General features: G+C 43.2%; 1 protein-coding gene across 1 annotated transcript in view; it reads left to right on the forward strand.

Moving 5' to 3' along the window:
- T265_06574 (hypothetical protein) overlaps positions 1-12,243 on the forward strand; it is a gene marked incomplete at both ends in the record, with an annotated part of 48,546 nt that overhangs the window by 22,523 nt on the left and 13,780 nt on the right. Inside the window, one exon of the mRNA XM_009171877.1 lies at positions 7,019-7,294. Coding sequence (XP_009170141.1) covers positions 7,019-7,294 — 276 coding nt within the window. The remainder of the gene's footprint in view (positions 1-7,018; positions 7,295-12,243) is intronic.

The raw sequence follows: 12,243 nt of genomic DNA on the forward strand, positions 1-12,243 counted from the left end.
TTGATATAGATAAAACTTATTCCACCTATACAGTGATAAGACATTTCAGTAGCTGTTGGCGAAAACAACAAGGCAATGTTACAATATTTGGGTAGCTGCGTCAAAACTGTCAACGTATTCTGGTCCAATTTGAGTGGGCTTCAATTTTGCCCCACGAATGGCAGCCTGTCGTTGGGTCGAAGTGAACTGGTATCCTGATGTAGATATTGTTGAGTATCTTAAGTTATTTGAAGACTTTTGTGCGCTTACTAGTCCACATACAGACTACTAGAGGCTTGTCATATCGACATGGACGAAAGGAAACACTGACTGCTATTCAATACTGGATAAATCAGACGACGATCCAAAGCATGGCTAATGAGATATGAGCATAACAGTTGCTTTTTCCGAATGCCTAGGCTTGTCTCCACAAAACATAACCGTAACTTGGAACCAAAACATAAGTCCCCCGAAGATAGATATCATCCAGCTCTTGTTTAAGAGGAGTGACACTATCTAGAAAATATGCGTAAAATGCAGAAATAACAAGAAAATCGTGAAGGCTATCGTTCCCACAAAACAAGATTCATAAAAAGTATCAATGCATTCAAAACGGGAGCGTATATTTTCGCTATATCGCCGAGGGAACTCAACACAAATATTATTTGAAAGAAAACCAACATTATATCCATCCCACTGCCTTTGGGTCATTACCAATTCGAATTATGTGATTGGCATCACAAATCCGTAAAACCCTGGTTTTCTCAGAGACGATAACACACGGGATACACATGTGGTAATAACACTTTCTCAATTTTAGCGTGGAGTACACTTGTCAGTATGAAGGTTTGAGGTTAGATATAGCAAACGCTCTGATCGTTTTGGATGTCGGCTATATTGTTGATTGCTCATATAGCCCGTGTTCCTTCATATAATTATAGCAGCCAGTGACCGCAATAGACGACGCCTAGGTGCCACTCAGCCACTAGGAAAGACAACATTTTAGGAAAAGTAAGGGAAGATGCGAGGTAGTAATTCCGTTTGAACAAGCACAGTGTTTCAGGAAGGACCTAGCGGAACGAAGCATCTAAATTTTTAGACAATTTAAATGAGCACATCCTACTTGTGTTGATTACTAAGCGTGTCTCATAACGTTTCGCGGCATATGCAATTAGAGTACGCTGGTCTCTACCAAGAAATGACATACACACCGTTGCATTTAAATTCCGTCTTCGTTATCGTTGCCAGTCACCCACACACTCCAATAACGGTATAGAACAGAAACCGTTACTTCTCGTAATAATTGTTTAATCGAATATTATGCAGGCCATAACCATAATACCTTTATACGCTTTATTTCTTGCATCGTACTCGTTGGCTGACATTACTTTACAAAGTCATTTCCTTTCGCACTCATGAAGCCACCTGCCTCTGCCATACTGTGGAGACATGAGCGATCGGAGAAGACCGACGTTGGTATTTTAGTGCGGGGCGCCAAATACAGTTAACTTGCCTACGTCTGATTTAGTTTTTTGTGACTTCAAGAATAATGCAGTTGGTTAAATGTTATCTGTACCTTTATGATAATACTTCCTCCAGATTTACGTGGTTTTACGAATCGTGAAGCAACCGTCGGTCATCGTTGGGAACATTCATGACTAAAGCTTTCCGGCCAAAATTCAGAATCATTGGTATAGCTCTACAGACCTAAAACAATTATTTCTACGAGGTTCAGTTAATAGTTCGAAGTAAACGAATGTACTGCACAAACCTGTATTAAACGCATTGAGAGATTTCTATGAAATTATCTGCACACTGCTTCGTAAGAGCCTCACGGGCGCGGTATTTTGGAAATGAGCTCTCTGTCTGCCAATGTTCCTTTGCCCTAGATTGTAGATTGTTTGTTCTGCCATCGCACATATTTTTAGGATAATTATTAGAACTGACGTTCCTATGTATGGAAGAAATGTGCTTTCAGTTTTGGGAAATTACGTATAATCTGATGGCGTGACCATGGGTAGTCCGCTGGGAACCTTATTAGCAGACTCATTTGCTTACGTGATTGAAAGACAGACTGCTGGCCATAATTCAGTTACGAATTTAGAAAATAATTCAAGGGACAATTCATTTTTGCGGACCGCAAAAGCTGAAGGCCTATACAATCATGCAAGTTATTTACACATCAAGAGCTTTTGAGCGGGAATCATTGGCATTCTAAACCTTGTGGGATTTATTTCACCAAAAGCCCAAACGATGGCTTTGTGCATTCTGTCATATATATCGCATATCAATGTACATGCAAATGTGCTGAGACCTACTTTAGCAGGACAAGTAAGAACTCGTGCAACTGCGTGTCAGAGCACTTTCTTTGAAAATTATGCCACGTGACTAATCGACTGATGGAGGTTTAATGCGTCGCAACGAAAAAGCGTTCTATTTAAATGTCATAAATCCAACACCGGCTTCTAGACATCCACTGTGCAATAGAAGACCGAAATGTGGTCGTGTTGAGCAATAAATGCCGACCCAACATGTATGCACGAGCAGCATGACCACCTACTGATTGCCATAGAAGTAAGAACCGGACACGTCTGGTCCACGATGTGGTGTGGGTCTTTCTTTATTCCTGGTTCTTCCTAGCTCACAATTTCTCGTGGCTTTTCAATTTTCGTTATATTATTCAGCTGTATTTGCTGATTAGTTGCACGTAGTGGACGTAATATCAGGTTCCGTTTGACTGGGGATATTCAGCTGAAGACTGAACAGCGAAATACATAGGCTGATTTAAACAAATGGACTGCTTCAAATGAAGGTTCTTTATTTCTTTCGGAAGGAAATGCCTCCTAGCTTCACATGATATAAGTACTAGGTCTGAGGTACATCTTCTGTGAAACAGAAACTCGATGCATGGTTTATGTGCACAATTATTTCCTGCGGAATGAAACGACGAAAGCTGTGTGCGGATAGGTCACTATTATTCTCAGTTCGACCATCCCTCATACACGCCAAGGAATTGTATGCTAATCCCGGAGGTCATTTATCCTTGCTTTGGTCCAAGTAAATTTTGCATGGGAACACGTAGCTTAATACTACGATCCTTCACAAAGCAGATTCACTTCAATAACCTTAATTGTGTTAACTTTTTTCTAAAGAGGGTATTTTTATTGCAGATTTGTTCAAAAACCAAATCGATTGTCTGCGTGAGTGGCCATGAAATTATATATTCTATATTTTAAGGATTACTAACGGTTGTTTTCCATGTTTGGATATATTGATAGCAACATCCTAATATCAAATGCGATCAACCTGAGGCTCCGAATAGCCTCGAACTTACACACGATGATCTACGTTTACTCATTCGTAACACGAGAATGGTTTGCACTGAATGCGCTGATGCCTTCTCAAATCAAGTGTCTCGTGAATCTCACCTAATATTTGCCATTTCAGATGCACCTGCCTAGAAATAAAAATAGAATACTCAATTGAAGCGCTCTACCAGCTCTCATTTTCCCTTCCGCCAGTGCTGTTGAACTTCGCGTTTCGATTAGGAACACAGGGAGACTTACGATATCTGTATAAGCATATTTCACGCCCGACTTAAAGCAATGTAGACTGTAGTGCAATCGTGTCATCAAGAACTGTGACATCTCACGTAATAATTCTTTATGAAAAATGTTTTCAGCTTATAAGCTGTTCACGGTGTTTGGCCCGTTTGTTAAGGCCAGGCGTCATGTTTTTAGTCACAAATAGAGACGAAGATACGGGACTACTTTCGAAGAAGCTCGACACAAGAGCCGTGGAGCAGCCTCCCTGTCACTATTCATTCTAAGTAGATATATTATTTGTCTTACTATGTTTTGCCAAATGTTGCCTGCTTACAAATGGCTCACTAGTTTAGCTATATATCTTTTGATATATCTGAATTACCCTGACTACTACGACGTTATCAGTTATGCAAATGGGCGTGTTAAAGCCAGTCAAGTGGAGAAGCTGTGGAAAAGCAATCTACTTAGTCATGAGCGGAATTTAGAGAGGTCAGCAATGGCAACAGGAAAATAAGCGTACTCAGTCTGCCATCTAATGAGGTGGTTTCAAAATGTCGATTGATTCATTTTTATTAGCAAAGTATCTAAATACACTCAGGACCAAATGTATGTATATTCCTGAACGATGATTTGAGGGTGAATCGTCAATAACTCATTGCAAATATTAAACACCGATTCCATTTTCTCTAACAAAAGATCGTTAGCGAACCAAAGTTAACCAGCGGTTACCATGCAAACAAATTTATCATTTTAATTTGGCGGCCATACAAACTCTTGTTTCAAGTCCGGAGCAATCGTGGCTGTACAGTATAGTGAACAAAAGTGATAAGTGACCCGTGGTACTAAACAGCAATGCAAAACGCCGCTTCTCAAAGCGCTACATTCACATTATCATTTATCATGGACAACATTGTCACAAACCTAAAATTGAATGCGAGCGACGAATGAGAAAGTTGTAGCGGGAGAATGAGTTAAAAAAAGATAAACATCTCATTCGAAATCTAGCCAACAACAGTTCCAGTCAGATAGACTGAATCCCATCGAGTGTGAAAATTCTGGTGTAGAATCACGAACAACCGAATAAAGGACAAACACCTCTGAATGCCTTTAAAGGCGTGGTAAGTGCCAAAACAGTCAAGACTTGCACGTTGGGCACGAAGTGTCCGTAGTACTGGGTCTCGTGTGAGATTCAGTGGCAAAAATGTACATTCAGCGCAATATGCAATGCATAAAAGTTTCGCAAATACGCACGGAGCCCACAATATCAACGAAATACAAGTCACTTACTTTGACTTTAGGAAGTCCCAGTCCAATAACAGCCTTGGCGGATTCCCGGAAGTAGATCCTGGATAACAAATGATCATCGGTTGGTGGACCAAATTGTCTAAGTCGCCGTCAGTTGCACTTCGGGCTGAGTTTGTGGCGAAAAATATTCATCAGCACCAGAATTCCGGTTCTTTCTGTTACATACAATCACTCCGCGCCTATTTGTGACTATTCTGAAATCTTACAAAATTATTCGATGCTCCCGATGAGCGATTAGGTCACGGTTGGTCAAGGACGTCAAAGTGCTCTCAACTCTTCGAAGACGGTGTATCAGAGCGATTAGGTCACGGGTGCTCTCAATTCTTCGAAGACGGTGTATCTCAGTCGACGGAGACTGTTTGCGAGTTCCCTTGTAACCCGATTATGCCGAGCCCACTTGGTCACAGCGTCCGCGACATAAGATCATCTGGCCACTTTGACCATGCCGAGCGCTTCTAACTCACCTCCTGAACGGGTTGCATCGGACGTGAATACCGAGGATAAATAGCCGAGGAAACACTCGTTCTGAAAATACGATCAATCGATTAGTAAGAGGTAAAGGGATCGAATGTGGTAAGCCATGACCGTGGACGATGTTGCGCAGGTTATCACCCCCAATCAGCCGCCAGTTCTTCCTTAGTGTTTACGGATGCACCATGGATTCAGACCGGAAGGCTGAGATCCAGAACAATCTCGCCAAATGCAGAATCACTGACCACTTTGGGTAGTACTCGGTATTGTGTAGAAAGCAGCTTTTTCGTACGCATTCTCCGCTGCATCAGCATTGAAGCACACTGACTTGGGATACTAAGTCCCCCACGTTGCTTACCGGCGTGGATATAACTAACCAGGTTGTCCTTCAGTAGACGTAGCAAGCCGCAAATATATTGCCTGATGTATTTATCTAACCTTCTGAGCGTGTTTCGGTGAACAAGACCGAGCACGAGGGAATATGTCATGCCCAGTATCGGGTAGTTCATTGTGATCTCTATTCCTTGATAATGCTTGAACAGGGTACGCGTCACCTCATCGAGTAGTTTGAGCAGGTGCTATCGGTGGCTGGATACCCCGTTCCGCTTATAAGCAAAGGGGATGCCCAGACATGTTAGGGTGTCTGTCGAACCCAGAGGATTGAGAGTCCTCGGTAAGGCAAAATGGTTCTACTGAGATTGCTGTCGCCCGATGTTTCATGCTCCCCACACATGACCATAACTTTCGTCTTTCGGGCGTTTTGTACCATACCAACCCTTCCCAGCTCGACCGCAGCAGCTTCGAGCTTCCCTTTAATGCAAGCAATCTTTCTGCGCACACGACCAGTCAACAGTGAAGGCAAAACCATCTACCAGGGTGTTGTAGAATTGGTATCTTAGTTGCGACATCGACAATTTAAGAACCTCATCCATTGCCATGATCGATAACAATGAGGAGAGTGAATATTTTTGCCTCGAACCTCTGTGGCAGTGAACCCTGGAACTGGAGAAAACCACTACAGCATTATCATAGGACTGTGCGATGTATCCAACTAGAGGTGATGGTGCTCCAAAAGCCTCGCAGATCTGACGGTTGTGTCATCCAAAACTGAATCAAACGCTTTCGAGATAACAAACGCTAAGCTGAAAGACGAAGCAGAGAACAAGAAAACCACTAAGGTATTATCATAGGACTGTGCGATGTATCCCACTAGAGGTGATGGTGTTCCAAAAGCCTCGCAGATCTGACGGTTTTGTCATCCAAAACTGAATCAAACGCTTTCGTGGTGCTCCAAAAGCCTCGCAGATCTGACGGTTGTGTCATCCAAAACTGAATCAAACGCTTTCGAGATAACAAACGCTAAGCTGAAAGACGAAGCAGAGTACGTAACAGCGATGTTACCTCCTAACAGCCGTCTCGATGCCGAAATGCAAATTTATGTGAGGGCATTTGCAATCAACTACTCCAGCGATCAGCAAGCACCTTATGAAAGCAACGGACAAGAATGAATAACACTATAATCGGTCCCAATTTATTCTGGTGAAGTCGGATTTGGGACGTTCCGAACTGGGGTCATACGGACACGACACAGATTTGGGCGATAATGAGAGTAAGTTGAAATACCCAGCGTGCACGGTAGCTTTGGACTAGTGAGGGATCTTAGGCGTGGGTTTTCTAGGCCTAGAGAAGAATTACCAATTTAAAGTTTCGTACGGCAGACTTTCTCCCGTTACATGACTCGAGCAAGCTTCAGTAGGATGCTACAAACCCTGCGACTTCGCCGACTATCCATGTGTTTTGGGGTTGACAACACCTATTTCCAATACTGCTTGGCGTTCGGCGGTAGGCCGCGGATATCTTTGTATAGATCCCGCTACCCGTCCAGCACAGCAGGCGCTGCATCTTTCCGTCGTTGGTGGTATAGGGTCTGGATGGCGGCGCAGTTGGCTCGGCGGATCTGCTTTCGGCGACGCCGTCGGGATACAATTTTCCAGGTGCGTAGAAGTGTCCTGGAGGTCTAAAAGTAACTGTATTTGCTCCAGTGTCATGCTCCCACACTGCAATCCTCGAACAGATGCCAGAAAATCAACACTAGCAAGCGAACTGAAACATATGAGATTCCAAGAGTGACATGGTGGAATCCAGGGTTTGTTTAAAACAGACGCTATAGTCATCGGCTTCTGTCGAGTAGGCTACAATTTGACCGAAGTTTGATCAGGTCCACCGAGGATGAGTCGTCCTGTTGTGCTTTCCAGTTTAGCACTTGAAACCTGATTTCAATGTGAATAGCCGATCAATCAGGAAAATACTGCTCCAATCTCTTGAACAGTGCTTTCTGCGTGCCACAAGACGAATGTGAAATTTTAGCAAGCCACAAGACCGTTCGTGACTCTTGTTGGGAGCAGCAGGTTCGGAATACTTCACTTGACCAAGCTTATCTGCATTATACTGGGTGCAGTGTGCATGCCGGCGATGTTGACTTAGGCCAGTTTTTGTCGAAAAAATGCGGAGACAATCTACGCGGGCCAATCGGGTAACCATGTTGGTTCCAACACTTTCACTATCTTGAACTCAATGATGGCTTACCAGGCCAGCTTTCTATTTGCAGCACTTGCCAAATTCCTCACACAGGAGACCCACATGTCTCTATTATGTACCGGTCAGAACCGGTGTGGAGGCGCTAGAGGATTCTGGTGTATATTGTCAAAGGTGACCAGCACACTGAAACCAAACAAGGTGGTTAGCCATATCTGGAGTTGCTGAACTCTCAGCTCACCCAGACTGACGTACAGGCAATCCCGTCTGTACCACAAGGAGCTGATTCAGCTCTTATTTAGGCTTTCAATAACTTCCCATTCGAGATGATGAGTGGTTACTTTTGCTGGTTAACGTATCACACCCGGATACAACACAATAAAATGCCTCTTCAAGAGCTATACGTACCTACTTACTTGCCTGCCCAAGTAAAGCCTTTGGCAGATAACTCATCAAAATGCTGATAAACTTCCCCTTTTATAACATTCTGCAGCTAAATGACACCCATTTGCTTAATTTGTCACGTCTATTACGCAACGGCTTGTTGGATATTGTGTGCATAGTTTGTTTTGAAGTCGCCTAATGCTACATCTTAGATATTGTAGCAGCTATAATAATGTCATTTGAGAAATAAATCCAGTTTAGGAATATCACGCACAAGAGATTTAGCCTGGGTCCAACTGAGGCAGAACCAAAGATAGTTTTGTGATTTTTTCAATCTATTTTGAGGACGTCGTAAAGTCTGCATTTGAAATTAACCCAACGCTGAACGAAACTCAAGAAATTGCTCTTACATAATGGGTCCCTATTTGGAAAAATGGTTGGAGGAAGGTCAGTGAATTTTCAGTAACCCTGTGATTAGTTTCCAAAACTAAACAGTTAGCGAGTTTCCAAAAGCGTCAAAAAAGTATGCGTATAAGGTGAAGAATTTCAGAGCACGAGCGAACTTTGTGTGGGGTACCGGTCGACAATTCCACCCACTAATCTTAGGATGTAATCTGGGAGTCGTAGAATAATACACAACAATAATGACGAGGATCAACTGCCTTATCATTCATGTGAATTCTTTAAAAATCTGCTAGTTTTAAAGCTAATTTGTCCAACTGCGTTTTTGGATGTGGTCAATCTATCCAACACACTCAGAAGATGCGTGATTGACCATTTCTAGAGGAATATGCCAGACCTTCGAAGACTGCGCGAAATTCTTGTAAATATGCCTTGGAAAACAATGCGTCAGCCTCTTTGAATAGACAAGATGGTGAGATGGTACAACGATTAGAGCCGGAATTACGGACATAACGACCCGTGGTTCATACTAGACTGTTCATCTCGACTTCCCTCATCCAGACTTGGGTAACTTGGCAGCGTTCAAGACCTCGTGTTTCCTTAAGAGGATTTGGCGGCTAGACACAGGAATTTCCCCATGTGAAATATTTATTTTCGTTTTTTTAGGCGAGGCAGATAAGCAGCTTTTTATCCGGTGAATGAGATTTTTGAGGTTTTGTCGTTATTGCTGTGTTTTATTATCTCTCCAGCGGGACCATACATAAGTAGGCTGGTTTAACCTGAAAAAAATTTACCTTGTTACGGTACGTGGAGTATGGTTGTGCAAAGTGGCACATCCCAGTGAAGTATATGCCCCGAATACAAATCCACACGATCAGTGCTGACCACAGGCACAATATGCCTAAGACATATGGTGAGAAATCCCGTTTGATATAACAAGAGTTTTCAGAAAATCTAGGACTTCTATAATGTACGAGTTACATTTTCCTAATGCTTCGCTTACTCGTGTTTTTATATGATTAACTTTGGTTACCCCAGTTTACATAACTGTTCAACAAAATTATCTGTATCGTTGCATATGATATCAATTTTTGAATCTAATTTAGGTCCAGCTGAGCTTATTTCATACCCACGGAGCCTAATACAGCTATGACGTAATATCTCAACTCGTAGAGGTAATACAGAACGTTGCCCTAAAAGCTACCAACGCACACTATTTTTCCACGAGACATTCAGGGGAGGGGATGCGGAGAATCCCCAATGATCTTCGTCGACGTCTAACTTGTGCGCAGTAAATGGAGATATATCTTTTCCACGAGACATTCAGCGGAGGGGATGCGGAGAACCCCAATGATCTTCGTCGACGGCTAACTTGTGCGCAGTAAATGGAGATATATTGAACTAGGTGCAAACTACGTTCACAGTGGTAAAGCTTCCAAACTCTCTCCGTCAGACATGTCCTGCCTGAGAGACAGCTCTTCAAAGTTGCAGCGCAACATCACATGGTTTGAAGCGACTTATATCACCGCAGGTTTCTGATTCAGTGGCAAGTCAGCCTCTCAGCTAGTTTCTTCCCCGTTCTTGGAGAAGGTGTTGGTTCAAACACCCTTACGTTCGTCGATTGCGGTGGTAAACGCACCAAGCGATCCAGCGTTCCACGTGTTCATCGCCATTTTGCTGCGGTCAGATCCGGTGACAATGTTGAGGTTGAATAGCTATATTTCGTCAACTTCCATTAAAAATTTCAGTCTGTTCATACTGGAACGCACAGGCTGGAAAGACCTAGATGTCAAGATGCCACAAAAGTGACTCCCAATGGGTGTCCACGTAAAACGTATATTTCTATGCTGGCTACGTCATGCCAACAACAAATAAGCCTCCCAATTTTCGGACGTAAGTCCTAATTTTTTTGACAGAATTATCACTCCAATTGTCTAGCACCTCCCTCACCCCACAGAGAAATTACACAGACACTGACTAATCTGTCATCATCACGTGTAATACAACGCTTGAGTAGTGATATACAGTCAAGCAATCCCGAGGGTCAGCGGTTCTGCATACTTCCAGTCACTGTAGCAGTCAAAGGCCTAACGCCCGGACGAGAATTCGGACAACACTCAGATATCCTCACCATCATCATCGCGGCTGAAAAAGACAACTGAGAACGCCAGTGTTTCACTGCCGTATAACCAGGCAAATGCATAAGAATGAACACCTTAACCGGAAGGGAAATGGAATAACAAGCGTCCATGAGGTAAGCCTACCAGCAGCAGCTGAACTAGTTAGGATATCATCACTCAGTCACACAATCTGTGCCTGAATGAATGAATGAATGCCATCGAAATGGGTTAAATCCCATAGCATTCAAGGCGATGGTCCCGTGTACCTTATTCTGCAAGGCGGTCAGCACCAATAGCGCTCATCAGTTTCCCAGCAACTTTTATCCCCTCCTACCATATCAAACTCGATATCTCTCTAGTTTTCGCTACACTCGTTTGGGCATCGGGGATAACGCTCATGGCAGACGGTAACTCAACATGCGTTCACACATGTCGCAGCTATCGTGACAAGCATCAATAAGACATTCTTGCACGCCGTAGGTTTTTGTAAGTACTCACTGTTTGCTGGGGATTAGTCCTCTTTAACTCAATAATCTGTCATCAATCTTGGGTTACTATCATCTTGTATTTCCGTTTATGCATCCACTGTCGAAGAACTACCGATTTGAGTCTACATTATCTGGGGCTGCAGTAGCCGTCAATCGTCAGAAAAAGATACCGGGATTCTCATTAATTCATTGTATTAAAAGGGTCACAAAGTTTCTCAGTGAGTCTCGAGCGAGTCCAGCATCACGTCCCCCATGATCTCCAACGATATTCAAAACGACATACGCTGGATACCAAATCTCTTGATGATTCCGAAACAAATAACAAAGTTTCAATTTCGAGGGCGGTCTCCGGAAGATTTGCTCAAGACGAGCCAGTTCTCCCTGCTGTCAAATTATTTTGCCATTCATCTGGCACACCCGGTGATTTTCAGCTTTAGGGTGGGCATCAAGAAACAGGGTGCCTTAGGTTTGTAACTCGCACATACTTGGCAAAAATTAGAATAACATTAAGGATTCAGTTATGTACCGTTCTCAGTCGGCTAATTCGGAGACAAATCCACATTAAGCAGAACCATCGCTTCGTCTGCTAGTCGAAGAGCCTTAGTAGCATAATAAAGTCTCTGAGACCGCCGGCAGGTCTTGCTGGGAACTGTTCCTTTATTCTTAACGGACAACCTTCGATAATAACAATAAGCTCACATTGCACAACTTGGTGAACTCCGTCGAATGAGATGGCTCACAAGCATCTAGTCGTCGTTATATAAGCTTCGATCGAATGATCGAGCTGAGCGACCCTCAACCATCCAGATGTGCCGTGGCTGGAACTAATGTGAAGGGTGCAACAGCATAAGTTCCCTAAGTTTTTTTGTTACCAAAAGGCAATACAAAAACCAGCAGGTAAAACAGAGCCTGTCATCGGATTGGGCACCAAAGGCACCGAACTCCGAAACGCTTTCTTTCACTTTCCGGAAGAGCCTGAAACTCATGATTCACGGTCTTCCACCCAGCAACAGG

The sequence above is a fragment of the Opisthorchis viverrini genome (genome assembly GCF_000715545.1).
Source record: "Opisthorchis viverrini unplaced genomic scaffold opera_v5_138, whole genome shotgun sequence".
Taxonomy (NCBI): domain Eukaryota; kingdom Metazoa; phylum Platyhelminthes; class Trematoda; order Opisthorchiida; family Opisthorchiidae; genus Opisthorchis; species Opisthorchis viverrini.